This window comes from Penicillium psychrofluorescens (assembly GCF_964197705.1).
Source record: "Penicillium psychrofluorescens genome assembly, chromosome: 4".
Lineage (NCBI taxonomy): Eukaryota > Fungi > Ascomycota > Eurotiomycetes > Eurotiales > Aspergillaceae > Penicillium > Penicillium psychrofluorescens.
In genome coordinates this window covers 3,589,933-3,603,919 of record NC_133442.1, presented here as the reverse complement: position 1 = coordinate 3,603,919, position 13,987 = coordinate 3,589,933, and the positions used below count along the sequence as shown (strand labels likewise).

General features: G+C 53.0%; 4 protein-coding genes across 4 annotated transcripts; 1 reads left to right on the top strand and 3 right to left on the bottom strand.

Moving 5' to 3' along the window:
- Nucleotides 1-24: 24 nt before the first annotated feature.
- PFLUO_LOCUS7004 (eukaryotic translation initiation factor 5B) lies at nt 25-3,294 on the bottom strand (the record flags this gene model as incomplete). Its single annotated transcript, XM_073784602.1, has 3 exons — nt 25-268; nt 329-2,793; nt 2,854-3,294. The coding sequence occupies 3 exons, from the start codon at nt 3,292-3,294 to the stop codon at nt 25-27; spliced, it is 3,150 nt and encodes a 1,049-aa protein (XP_073641041.1).
- A 389-nt stretch (nt 3,295-3,683) lies between these two features.
- PFLUO_LOCUS7003 (uncharacterized protein) lies at nt 3,684-7,579 on the bottom strand (the record flags this gene model as incomplete). Its single annotated transcript, XM_073784601.1, has 3 exons — nt 3,684-5,126; nt 5,182-5,354; nt 5,413-7,579. 3 exons carry the CDS (start codon nt 7,577-7,579, stop codon nt 3,684-3,686), a joined length of 3,783 nt encoding a protein of 1,260 aa, XP_073641040.1.
- Nucleotides 7,580-8,266: 687 nt separating this feature from the next.
- Nucleotides 8,267-9,627, bottom strand: PFLUO_LOCUS7002 (GTPase-activating protein gyp8; the record flags this gene model as incomplete). The annotated part of the gene is made up of 3 exons (XM_073784600.1): nt 8,267-9,141; nt 9,197-9,328; nt 9,381-9,627. The coding sequence occupies 3 exons, from the start codon at nt 9,625-9,627 to the stop codon at nt 8,267-8,269; spliced, it is 1,254 nt and encodes a 417-aa protein (XP_073641039.1).
- A 408-nt stretch (nt 9,628-10,035) lies between these two features.
- On the top strand, nt 10,036-11,111 carry PFLUO_LOCUS7001 (uncharacterized protein; the record flags this gene model as incomplete). The annotated part of the gene is made up of 4 exons (XM_073784598.1): nt 10,036-10,080; nt 10,135-10,186; nt 10,250-10,961; nt 11,024-11,111. The coding sequence occupies 4 exons, from the start codon at nt 10,036-10,038 to the stop codon at nt 11,109-11,111; spliced, it is 897 nt and encodes a 298-aa protein (XP_073641038.1).
- Nucleotides 11,112-13,987: the final 2,876 nt, after the last annotated feature.

Here is a 13,987-nt window from a genome sequence, read left to right as displayed (position 1 = left end):
GAAAGAAAACTAGGTGCATCCATTTCACGGAATCTCGAACACAGGCTTGAGCTTCTTGACCAGGCCCCACTCTTCCATCGACACCTCGGCCCGGTAGAACTCCTTGAGGGTATCGATGCTGGCGCGCGAGATTTTCGAGTACAGTTGGTCCTTCTCTTCAAGATGGCGGCCGTACATGGGCTGATTGGGACCCTCGACCTTGACGGCCACAGAGGGCTGGCCTCTCTTGCAGACCGGGACGGCCTTGTGGTCTCGCTCGATGGACGTTCTAGAGAAGGGGAGAGAGAGTTAGAGAATAAATCAGACCAGAGATAGAAAACAAACTTACACTCTGCCGATATCGATAACTTCCCTGACACCAGCGGCGTTGGTCTTGATGACGCACAGCGGGGTGTGCATGCGCAGGCTGCCTTCGACAACGTCGACACCAATAACGATGGGGTCTTTCTTGTTAAAAACAGCCACAGGCTTGATAACACAGGGGAAGACAGCAAGAAGCTTGCTCTCTTCCTTTCGCTGCTCAGTCAGCTCGGCCATGTGGGCAGTGAAGTCATCGAACAGATGATAAATGATGTCGGCCGTGAAGATCTTGACACCAATTTCCGCAGCGTAGGCGGCAGCGTCCTTGTCAACTCTGACGTCGAAACACAGCATAACCGCGTATTCTTTGGATTTTTCAAGCATCGTTCCTGCCTGCATGACATCGCGCTTATAGACTGGGCCGATGGAAATATTGGCAACGGGAATCTTTGAGACTCGCAGGAACTCGAGAAGGGCCTCGAGCGAACCCAGAGTGGACGCCTGGACGGTGACACCGCGCTGGTCCGTGGAGACACGGCTCAACAAATTTTCCAGATCGGACATGACTTCATCCATAACGTCCTCTTCGTCATCATCGGGACCGACAACCATCAGACGGGAGCCGGCGATGGCATTATCCAGGTCGTTGGCAGCAATCTTGACACCAAGAGCGGCCTTGACCTCCTTGTTGTGAACATACTGCGACTTCAGACGCAATTCCTTCAATGGCGCGGGTGTTAAGAGCGCTCGAATATTGGTAGCTATAGGTCCGTTCAGACCACACAACACAACCCGGTCACCTTCACGAAGGACACCGTTGGACAGAACCACATCAATGGTAGTACCCAGACCCTCGATAACCTTGACCTCGAGAACTGTGCACTCCACCTCGGACAGATACATCAGCGCGTTGGTCATGCGCTCCTGCGTCAGGGTGGTCAAGAGCTTCAGCATATCGGGAACACCCTCGCCCGTGTGGGCAGAGGTAGGCACAAGGGAGACGAATTTGGCCATCGACTTGTTCTCGAAGAACAGCTCAGAGTTGAAGCCCTGCTCGGCAAAAGCCAGCTTGGTCTGCTCCAGACGGGTGCGGAATTCGTTCTGGACACCCTTGCTCTGCATCTCCAAGCTCTCCTGGAAACCGTTGTTGTCGATCTTCTTCCAGCCGTAGAGACGATCAATCTTGTTCAGGGCAACGATGAACGGAGTCTTGCGGTCACGCAAAAGACGCATAGACTCGAGAGTCTGGGGCTCGAGGCCGTGCATGATATCGACGACCAGAATAGCAATGTTACAAAGAGACGAACCTCTTGACCGAAGGTTGGAGAAAGACTCGTGACCGGGAGTATCGATAATCAACAGACCAGGGATCTTGAATTCGAACTTGCCGTCCTGGTTGACCACGGCAGTCTTCTGCTTCAGAGCATCCACGGGGAAGTAAGTGGCACCGATCTGCTGCGTGATACCACCCGCTTCACCTTCTTGCACGTTGGTCTGTCGGATCTTGTCGAGAAGCTTGGTCTTTCCGGTATCGACGTGCCCAAGAATACAGCAAATAGGAGAGCGCAGGTTGTCCTTGGAACGAGCCTTCAAAGCCTCCTCGTGCTGGACTCGTTTCCGTTCGGCGGCCTCTGCCTTCTTCTGTGCAAGGGCTCTTTGAGCGGCAGTCTTCTCCTCGTCGTCGGATGAATCCTCATCGGAGTCCTCTTCGGAATCCTCTTCGGACTCTTCCCCAGCCTTGGCGTCGCCATTGATGGCTGGCTTCTTCTCTTTTTCTTCTTCCTCATCCGATGGAGCATCCCAGCTATCCTTCACGTCGTCGTCCATGTCGGCAGCCTTCTCCCAGTCGTCGATACCATCGCTATCCTCCGCAGGAGCAGCAGCAGCCTCAGCCTCAGCCTTGGCCTTGGCCTTCTCCTCGGCCTCCTTTCGGCGCTCTTCTTCCGCCTCACGCTGGGCCTGAGCGCGCGCAGCGGCGGCTTCAAGGTCGTCTTCCTCCTTCTTGCCACCCTTCTTCTTCTTCTTCTGATCATACACAGGGCGTTTCTTTTCAGCTCCGCCCTCCAGACCCGCGACCTTGCCACCAGCGGCAAGCATCTGCTTCATCCGCAATTCGTTCTTTGCTTGCTGTTCCTTCTGGGCCTTGGTGAGCAGCTTGCCCTGTTTGCGGAGCTCCTCCTTCTTCTCTCGCTCACGCTCCTTCTTTTGACGACGAGCCTCCTCCCGCTTCTTCTCTTCCTCGGCGTCTTCGGCCTCCTTCTTTGCATTGGCCTCTTCCGCTTCTTTCTGGATTCGCTCTTCCTCTTCACGCTGCTGTCTTAGCATTTCCTGTTGCTTCTGAAGCATCGCTAGTCGAGGGTTGAGTTTCTTCTTGGAACCCGCTGACTCTGCGGCAGGAGCCGGTTCCGCAGCGGCGGGCTGTTCAGGCTCGGCAGCAGCCTTAGTCGGTTGAGACTTGGATTCAGCAGGAGTGACCTTCTTCTTGGTGGCAGCCTATACCAGAAAGATTGGGTCAGCATGTAATATAGCTTGCGGAGATCCTCTCCAACATACCTGCTCCTTCTTCCGCTGCTTCTCACGTTCCTTCTTCTCCTTCTCCTTTTCCTTCTTACTCTTCACGCGAAACTCTCCCTCCTCCTCAGCAGGCGGAGGTGGCGGAGGCACGTCCTTGATGGGTTTCGTCTTCTTGCCGGCGAAAACATCGTCGTCGTCAAAGGTACCCTCCTCGGGCTCCTTGCCGGCAAAGTCGTTGCTGGCATCCTCACCCTCCACGAAATCGTTGACGGGCTTGCCCTTCTTCGCCTTCTTGTTTTTGTTCCTCCTCACCGCAGCTAGGAGGCCACCGCCGCCGCCGCCCGTCTCCTCCTCGTCGGCAGGAGCACCATCTTCTGCAGGCTGCTCGGCGGTCGGGGACTCAGCAGCAGGGGCAGTTTCACCCATCTCGGCTTCCCAGTCCTCCTCCTGGCGCTTATTTCCCTTCTTCTTGGGTGCCATTTTTGTGTCTTGTGATCCTTTTCCGGGAGATGTGTTCGGTGTAGCGACCGGTAAGAGAATCGAGTGAGCGCCCACAAACGGAGTTAACCGTTCAGTTGCTGACTCACGGGAAGAGACAGTGGACAAACTTCAAATGCTGAAGAAAATCCCGGGGCAAAAAGAAAGGCAGAGCGTGGCTCTCTGGTGGTGGGGGAAGGTGTCGAGGGCGAAAAGAATTTCGGGCGGAGGAACATCATTTATGGTGGGGAACAATGAAACGGAGTGCGATCTGACTCGCCACTACATACATGGCACAGTGAATGAACTACGAGATACAATCCCATCTTATTTTCAGTGTACAACACAGTAGATACAGATATCCCCGTCCCCTATTCTTTGGCTCTAGCTATTCAAGACTCTAAGTGCAGCAACTGCCGCAACCACCCAATCGCCGCCTCACCATGGTTCGCCGACACCCCTAGCACATCCTGGACCATCTCACAGAACTGGGACTCCATGCCGTTCTGCATAGGGGACCATGGGTCATGGCGCGGAGACTCCTTGATCATATCCTGCAAATAATCGGCGTCCAGCTCACTGAGCCGGGCCAGCATATCGCCGTCAATAGATCCCTGGGCCCCACTGGGATCCACTGGTACGAGGTCCCTTGGATTGAGGCGTCTTCTCCTCTTGGTCAGGGATATGTTGATGGCCGGGTCCCTCTCGCAGAGATTCTGTAGGAATCGGAGGAGACGCCATTCTTTTTTCTCGAGAGTCAAGAACTGGTGGACCGTTCCATTAAGACCCACACCGTACATCGCATATCGGGCGGGAGATAAGGTCGCACACCGGTTTCCCACCAGAAGTTTGAAGATGGAGAGTGGAAGATACACCTCCGATCGTGGTCCTGGAAGATTTTGATCCATCGTCAAGTTCTCGATATCCACGAGCAAGCGGACACCGCCGCCCCGGCTAGTGGCGAACGTGAGCTTCGGTTTGCCGGGGAGGATGCTGTGGGATAGCCCATCACGCTGGACAATGTCCAAAGCATGCGGGACCCAAGACCCGTCCCTGATTTCGTACACCATGAGCCCATTGCGCGAGGTGGTAATGTAGACATAGTGCCCATGCACAGTGATCGCAACAGCAGGAGAGGGCAGAGAGAGCACGGCGTTGCTAAGCCATTGGACCATAGAATGGAGAGACCTCAGCGGGAAAACAGATTTGCCAGCAGAGACGATCAAAGTGTCGACATACGATGCGATAGTGCGCACAGGCTTTTGCACCGACTTCATGTGCTTGAAGAAGCAATCGATCCGGGACGGATTATCTGGGTTGCGAGAGACTTGCAAGAGGATAACCCGACCCCGGGACGAGTCGAAGTCATCGGCATAGGGCCGCGAGGTTCCCACAGCAATCAAATGATATTTTTTGTCACCTCTGATAGGCATCCAGTCAAAAATGCAAGTGATCGTCTCACCAAGACCCCCTTTGGGTCGCCATGGCTCATTTTCATCTGGCATCCACGGTCTGTTCTGATGGACCACTGCCTGCTGCGAGTCCGGATCCACGAATTCAATGTATGGGCGTTGAGCGTCTTCTGGTCCCGTTCTCTCGGGACCAGCGTCGGGAAGAGTGTATGATACAATCAAGCTTTCCAAGTGTTTGGAATAGCAAAGCTTGCCGGGTCTTCCTGGCAGATCAATGCGTCGAGGAACCGGCTTCGCTCTTTTCTCCAGAGTGCAAATGAGGAGCTGTCCATCTGAAAAACAAAAAAGGGAGCCCAAGGTATTTCCTGACGCATGGGAGTTGATTAGAGAGAAGCTGTTGAGGGTTACAGGGAAGTAGGCGGACTACCGCGAGAATTAGATGAAGTATCCAGGACCAAACAGCGCTCGCGGTACTCACATTGATTCTATCGGTGATCCAGACCCGCCATAGGAAGTAATTGGGAGCAGTGCCATCTTCGGTGTATGACACGCGCCAAAGCTCATGTCCACATGTGAATAAGGCAAAAGAACCACTGCCCTGAAGCCTGATGGATGTCTTCCCGATCTGTGTCGGTGGTTTCTGAGTCAGTCCTGGAGATGAAAAAGAGTTAGCCCGGCCATAGATCGCAAAAGGAAGAAGCCGATTTACCTATGAGAGTTGGGGCATTGAAATCAATCTCAAATGGAATCAGGATGCCACTTCGCAGACCGCAAAACAGAAGTGCCTGTAGAGAGCCTTTGACGTTGGTGGAAATGGCTGCAAAGCTCTCAACCGCCATCGATATGTCATCTTCTGTTTGGACGGAGATGGCAATATCAAACAGAAAGATGACGGCCTCGTCATCAATATGAAATACGAGCACGCTTCCATCACCCGTGCCCATGAACAAGAACGAGGTATCCCCAAACTTTTGGATAGAGAGGCAAACAGGGTATTTCTCAATCCCGACAGGATTTCCAACGCTTGACATCGAGACAGCAGAGTCGGACGTAGTAAAAACTCGAGCCACGCTCAGGTTCATTCCATCCTCACCTCTCATCGCCGCAGCAATCATAGAGCTTGGGCCATCAACAGTGACGGTAATGAGACTGTGGTTTGGATCATGATTGACAAAGTTGTTAAGGGACTGGTCACTTGTGACAAAGAAATGGATGGCCCGGTCAGTCACTTGAATAAAAACCCCAGAGGGTGTAAACCCTGCAGCCAAAGTCTGTGCATCGTCCAACCCCGTATCTGCTTCGTCGAGAGCAGTAATTTCATCTTCCAAATCTGAGCTCATACACAGAAGCTGAGAGGAGATGGGGTCCGAGATCATAACATAGGTGAGGCCATTGATGTCCTCACTCCATATATCCCGAACCGTCGGGATATCGCCTAGGGAGGCAGCGACATTGATTGGCGCTTCGACTCCATGCCGCAGTTCGGTCAATGCCCCAACCGCCGTGGAAGATGCTGAGCAGACAAAAAGTCGACTGTGATCCATATCGTCTTCCAGAGCTCCTTGGGCCTTCGAGGGCACGGTGACAGCGTCGGTAACTGGGGCCCAGTTCAGGAATCGTTGCTCGCATTTTGGATGCTCTCGGGCTTTTTGGACGAACAGTCCACCGTCACCCATACTTCCAGCGGCCATTATGAAGTCGGCCCCTCCGTCACCCATGTTAAGCACGTCAAAGGCGGTATCGACATCACAGTGAAGTTGGCCCAAGTCAGTCAGGTTCTCCAGAGCACCCTCATTACCAAACTCTAGATAGTAGATCCAGCCATCCTCGCGACAAACGTAGATGCCGTCGAAGTTTTGGCTATACAACCAATTGCGGGATGGTCTTGCCCAACGAGTCCATAGTGCAGCCTGACCTTGGTCAGGGGCAGGAATGATGGTGGGGTAAACCCGGGGCGGAGTTGCAGAGTTGATGGAATAAACGGTCATCGACGTGGTTGTAACCAGCAGGAACGATGATTCCTTGGTCAATGGAACAACCATAGTCGGCTGTCGATCCTGTTCCCGTAGTTTGATTTCCTTGATCCGGGGTCTGGTTCGGCGCATGGTGTTCTGCTCATCCCATTGATAGACCACGGCTTGGGTGCCGTCTTCTTGGGAAATTATGAGAAGCAGGGTGATGGTTTTATCATTGGGAGGAGCTCTGGGATAGAGAAATTCCATGAACAGTATGTCTCCATTCACCGTGAAGAAATGCTCCGCATCCACTGGATCTAGTTGCCCTTTCGTCATCTGTAGCTGTAGTTCGTGGGGAGGCTTCAACCACAAAACACCGAAATAGTTGTTGGACGCGCTGACGGCAACTCCTCGCGACTTTGGATCGACCGCAATGTGCCGCCCAAACTTCTCAGCCAAATTGACATCTTGGGGCAGCGGCCGACGATAAGTGACGAAGAACTCCTCATTGGAAATCGAACGGTAAAGAAAGACAAGTTCCTTCATATCGAGAGCGAGAAGCAGGATCTGAATAGGTAGGTTGTCCGGGTCGATATCCATTTCTTTCGCACTACTCCCAGCCCTGACCTGTGAGTCCAAAGGCAGCTGGGTGCTGACATTGATTACCTTTGCACCCACAATTGGTGCATCAAAGTCTGTCTTTTCAATTACATCTTCAAGGTGGCCATTGATGGCCTCTTTGATCTGCACTCGCTTTTCACCCACAAAGACAACGTCGTTGTGATCTTTGCTACGGAGACGGGCTGGCATCATCCACTGGATCATGGGGCTGGCCAGAGCAGTCCGGGAGAGCAACGCGACTGGCTGATGCACCTCACATGTTTCGCGGGATTCGCTAGATTCTCGGTAGGAGTTTGACATGATGAAGGTGTTTTGACGGGAGAAAAGAGAAATAAAAGAATGATGAGAGAGAAAGTGATGTTCCAAAGAATGAAGTAATGACCTTGTACGCTGAGGTCGATTGTCAGTCAGAGTCTAGATAGACTCTGGACAAAAAAGCATTCTCAGTGGCAGAAGCCCAGACACAAGGGAAGGATATGGCTGCCCCGCAGGGCCCGCGATATCCCGCTCTAAATCTTTCAGCATATGAGTTTTGGCCTAAGAAGAGTGAACCACCATCAAGACTGACTTTCAGTTAAAGATGTATAAATCAGACGCGTGGTGCTCGCAGGTGGTGCACAATGAAGCACCGGAGAGCTTCCTGCTTGTCACGGCCCGTGGCGGGAGAGACCCGGTGGATTGGGTTGGCACCAAAAGCCACTCAGGGTTGAGAGTCAAAGGTAAAGAGTATTCGTCCAAAGACCTGACTCCAAAGTGCACGATCGGAAGATGGGGTGGCAGAGCAAGCGGTGTTGACAAAAGAGTATCAAGCGGGCAGCCCGCTGGGCATCGTCACGCGGCTGATGCCTGAGGCGACCATCTGCCTGGCCGAAGTACTTTTGTTAACAGAATGTGTCTAGGAGCTTTGTTTCACAGATAGAAGTCATCTATACCAGACACAATAAAAATAGTTTCATATTTATTACAAGTACACACTCTGAACCCCCTCTACCTCCTCCAGAGTGTCTGCAGTCGGCCCAGAACAGACCAGATCGAAGCATCCAGACCTTTCTTGCGGATATAGATCGATGCCACCCCGACCACAACAGCCAGAACCACCGATCCAATCGACCGTCGATGATTCCACGCAAGCTTCAATACCTGTTGCCTCCGCTCCTCGCGACGGATCTGCCGCGCCTGCTGCTGGAATAGTTGCACAGCTTCGTCGACCGTGTAGGTCTGGAAAGGATCGCGAGATGCCTTGAGCACGCTGCACCGAGGGATCTGCTTCCAGGCACCGAAGGGTAGTGACTCCGGGGGGTGGTCCTGGAAGAGTTGTGTAGCCTGTAAGATATGGCTTTCCAGATCGAGTGGACAAGGGAGCTTGGAGAGGGTGAAGTGTAGCATTTCCGGCTCTTCGGTGGGTATCTCCAGCAGTTCCTTCTTGCGCGAGAGAATAATCGCTGCAAATAGGTAGATGGTGACCACTGGTTCCTTCGCCAGAATGAAATCAAACAACCGGGCTATATCGCTGTATTCCTGGATGTCGTGGGCGTATAGGGTCAAGGTGGCTGCGAGAGCGAAAAAAGGTTGGATGTTGGCCAGGTGCTGTCGAAGCTTTGGATCAGCCGTCTCGATGATTGCAGGTATCAACTGCAGATGCTTTATCGCCGGTGAGAGCGTGGGGAGCATGTAGTCTCTGATGCGAAAGAGCGATATCTGTGCCATGGCCGAGGCGGCCTTTTGCTCGCCGAGAACTAGGAGTAGGACCTGGACGATGTCATGATAGCCCTGGAAATAACAAAGCATCGGGTAGTTCCTGATGACTTGTCTGATCAGGGCCGATAATTGCTCTTTCTTCGCTGAAATCTCATCTTCCGGGGCTGCGTCGGAGTTAGTATACCAACTTAATCATGCCACTTGAACAGACAGACTAACCGCTTGGGTAGTAGACAAAGGACCGGTCAACATCGAGCTGGACCTGGTCCTCGTCTACATGCCGAGGCAGTTCGCCTAGGGGCTTAAGGTCATCATGTCGTGTCTTATCGTCGCATTGCAAAAGGAGAGGCCCTTTTCCCTCAAGATCAGTTCCATCCATTCATCAAATTCCAAAAAAACTCACAGGCTATTTGCCGCAGTTCATCATCAAGTAAACCACCTTCCGAGGTTGCGTGCTCAACTAGAGCATCGAGGTCGCGCGAGGTGCACGCGCGGCGGATTGCCTCTGCCTTTTCCGCTCGAAGGCTGGACAGACGTTCTGCCTCGGAGGAGGGTAATGACCCAGTCGAGTCGCCGTTTGACGCAGTGAAGAGCTTGTCTTCCTCACTCGACACGGATGCCCTGGCGGAACTAATTCGGGACTGGTCCATCCCTGGGAATTCTGTCCCCTAAACCAGTGCAATCTCAGATCCAGGTGAGTTACAACATTTACCCAGTGTTGTCGCAAATGATATATTTTCCCAGGGGTCCTTTGTAGGCGATATGACCCACAACACACTGTTCAGTGGCACGGCACTTCAAACCGGGGGGGTGAATCAGAATTGTATCAGAAAAGACCCAGTCTCCAAATGATCGATGAAGACGGTAATCGGCCTGTTTCTGGCATATATTGTAGAAGGAAGGCCATCTATGCAGTAACCCGGTCAAGAAGGCGGCAGGGTACTGCCAGGCTGATCACGTTGGTTTTGGCCCGCTGGGGGAAGCTGATGTGTCCTGTGCTGTGTATTCTTCTTCGCAACTCCCATTCCTGCCCTTCCATCTCACCCAATCCACCCATAATGGCGAACCAGGGCTACGATGTGGTTGTTGACGTGGATGCCGAGGTATGTCGATAATCCTCCAATTAACCCCAAGTCGGTCGCTCACGCAACCCGCAGGGCGACCTCGGACATACCGACCTGCAAGAGGACCTTGAATTCCACCCATCCAGTGAGTTGCCCTCAATTTCAATAACAACAGAGCATGACTGACCATGTTTGTGACACGCCCCAGACTTCGAATCCGACCAGCGCAACGCAAAAGCCCAAGCCGACTCCGCCCCATTCTTAGGCGGCAGCTCATCGCGTGGTGGTGGCCGGGACCGCTCACCGGGCGGCACGCCGACCAAGCATAGCTGGTGGTCGCTGCACTACTACGAGCGGTTTTTCGACGTGGACACGAACGAGGTGCTGCGGCGGTGCGTGGCGGCTCTGTACCCACGAACCAACTTCCTCGATGTACTCGAGGGCAATGCGGACCTGTACGGGCCGATCTGGATCGCGACGACGGTCGTGGTGATTCTTTTCCTGACGGGCACGATCTCACAGTGGTTGGCGAACCATGACGACGAGCACTTCGAGTACGACTTCAGGCTCCTGTCTGGCGCGGCGGGCTTGATCTACGGGTATACGGGTGTAGTGCCGATTGCGCTGTGGGCTGCGCTGCGCTGGTTCGGTAGCTCGACGGCTGATCTGATCGAGTGCTGGGCGCTGTATGGGTACTCGAATCTGGTCTGGATTGGGGTCGCGCTCGTCAGCTGGAGTCCGCTGACGGCGCTGAACTGGGCGCTTGTTGGCGTTGGCTTCGTGTGGACGGTTTTCTTCCTGCTGCGCAACCTCTACCCGGTTCTCAATGCTACGGATGCCAAGGCTAGCAAGATCTTGTTGATTTTGGTTGTCGTGTTGCATGCTGCTCTGGCTGCTGCTATCACGGTGCTTTTCTTCGCGTGAGTGTATCCCCTCTATCGTTACCAAACAGAGCTTGGCTGACAACTTCTTCCTCTTCCAGACACGGTAGCCCAGCGAAGAAGGGAGGACACAAGGACCACGACAATAAAGATGGCGGCGATGACAACCAGCGTCGGTGGATGATGTAACCGGGGAAGATAGAGATGAGATGCTAGGACTCCTGTGTATTTTCGGCCAGCCTGGTGCAGGCCACCTTTGTTCCCTGTTGATTTGCGCGCGATGTCCATCTTGCGCAAGCATTGTACCTATATCTAGCGGAGAGAGAAAGAGAGCACTGAATTCCAACTTGAATTTTTTTACAACATTGAAATCATGAATTGCAACTCGATAGGCAAGAGGAGCCAACTAACAACAGGTCGACCGACTGTGGCTGTATTGATTTGTTCCATCATTTTCTAACGCCATGTATAGACCTCTTCCATGTCGCAGTCCAACCACGCTGCTCCACCGCACACCGAACACAACGAAAAGGGGGGCGAGTCGCTTATTTGAGCTTCTTCTTGGGGCGGAGCTGGTTGGTGTGGCCGCACTTCCTCTTACGGCAGTTGGTGGCACGGGGAGGCAGACGGGCCTGTAGAGGAACCGGTTAGTTTAAATCATCTGGGGGACGTAAAAGCCTGTTGATGTCACGTACGTAGCACTTGCGGCAGATGGACTTCTCGCAGTTGTACTTGGAGGCAAGGGCCTTCAGGGAAGGCTCGATGATACCACCACGGAGACGGAGGACCAGGTGGAGAGTGGACTCCTATAACGAGAAATGACGTTGTTAGCCACCATTCATCTGAACTGATCCCATGCTGAACAATGATGCAGTGGATTTCCATCCCCAAAGCCTTTGAACCGTAACGTCGGATTCGAGGATATCCATCCACTGCTCACATCCTCCACCACACAGGGAATCGTACCTTCTGGATGTTGTAGTCGCTCAGGGTACGGCCATCCTCAAGCTGCTTGCCGGCGAAGATCAGGCGCTGCTGGTCCGGGGGAATGCCCTCCTTGTCCTGGATCTTGGCCTTGACGTTGTCGATGGTGTCACTCGACTCAACGTCGAGGGTAATGGTCTTACCCGTCAGGGTCTTGACGAAACTGTATTCGAGAGAAATTAGATTCTGGGATTCATTCGATCGGGCCGGGGGACGCTTTGCGAACGGTCCACGGGCTGGAAGGCACCGGGGAACGGGGAACGGGGGTTCAGAATGACCTACATCTGCACTGGAAGACGCAGAAAAAGAAAATGTTAGCTTGCTAGGTCAAGAGGACACGGGAATAGGCATTTGAAGGGACTGTACGTACTGGTTGCGGGTTTTCGTTGTTGTCGGTCGCAGTGAGATCGAGGCGGAAGAGGCGGCGGCAATGTGAGTGAGCTCGCTTAGGAAAAAGTGGTCACGGGATCGTTACAGCCCTTGAATACCCAGTCACGTGAATAGGGCTGTACTTACACGTGACATGTCTCCATTCACTATGGACCGAAGAGAAAGCATGGGATATCACTATGTACTATAGAATAAAATAACGCTAAAATACTACAGAAAAGACGCCGCGATGCATACTAAATCTCCATACCATCACCCATGACCAGATCTGTCATCTGCTCATCCAGGTCATCCAGCACATCGCCATCCAACGCTTCTGCACCGCTCTCGCCAAAGTCTTCGAGGAGTTTCTGGTCGTCCAAGAACCGTTCAAGCCGAGTCTCGGTGTGCGAGACAGCTCGGAGCAGCGTTTGTACCGATACAGCCGTAAGCCGGGCTGCCAGTTCGTAAAATGCCTGCTCAGGTTCAGTGAATGTAGACCCTGGCCGACACCGCTGGTACCCAGAGCCCGGACGGGACACTCCCTGTTCTTCGTCTGGGACAACTCGCCTGGGCCGGAGGTCTTGAATCACGGTGTGTAACAGTTGTTCCAAAGCTTCGTCCGGGTCTGTGGCTATAGACGGAGGTGGATCAACGCTCGCATTTGGCTGCGTGGCAGGGAACATCCCGGCGAGAGGGTTGGTAGCTATACATGATCAATATCAAATGCAATTTCATAGTACATCGGCACTCCTTACCTCTTGAATTGTCCAACCAGCTGTTTGCATACCAGTCCATGTACTGGTCCATCTGACCCGGGGTCATATTCAGCACATCTTTATCAGTGACGTGGATGGCATTGCCCTTCCCGATCTCGCCATCAGGACGGTCATGGCTATCGAACTGTCTGTGGGCCTGCGCCCAGATATTCCAATCCATGATCTGAGCAGCAGGCTCGTTGCTCGTAGTTGGATACCGCTTCACGCTATCAAATGGAAATAGCAGTTTCGTGGCAATGACGATCAAAGCCATGATCTGGACCTCAGGCAGGTGGAGCGGCATTTTGCGCCCTTGTTTTCGAAAAGGATATTGGTATGTGAAGCCCACTATATCTTGCAGTTTCTTGACTGCCTCGTATACCTCGACTAGAGCCTCGTGTCAACAGCAGAAGCTTTAAACTGGGAGATTCCTCTTACCAGGAATAGCCAGTCTCTTAATGTGACGGTACAGAATGAGAGGAGAGTTCAGTGGAGGAACGACGACGCCGAAGCGACGTTCGTAGAATATCTGCAGCTCGAAGAAGGCTCGCTGGAAGTGGCCAGCTTTCGGGAGTTTCTGTGTTGAAAAAAGGTCAGCCTGTTCCTCGATGAGACATACAGTAGCGTACATACGCTGACCTCGAGCAGTGATAGGAATTCCGGGGGAAATTTATCTCTCATCTCGCTAGGGATTTCCCTCACCACTCGGATGTAGGGAACATCTTGCCGGATGACCAGACTGCAACAAATGTGAGCCCCTTGAAAACAAGAGGAGACCAAGGTACATACCGATGAAAATCACTGACACAAATCGGAAGCCGCATTATGAGGGCAGCTAGATAACATAGACCGATGGAATCGATAAGACGAGGCCAGGCCAGGTAATTCCCACGGGGTTTGAAGCCCAAGTCTTGCGACTCGTCCTTTTCGGTCGGCTGCGAACTGAAGAGTTCG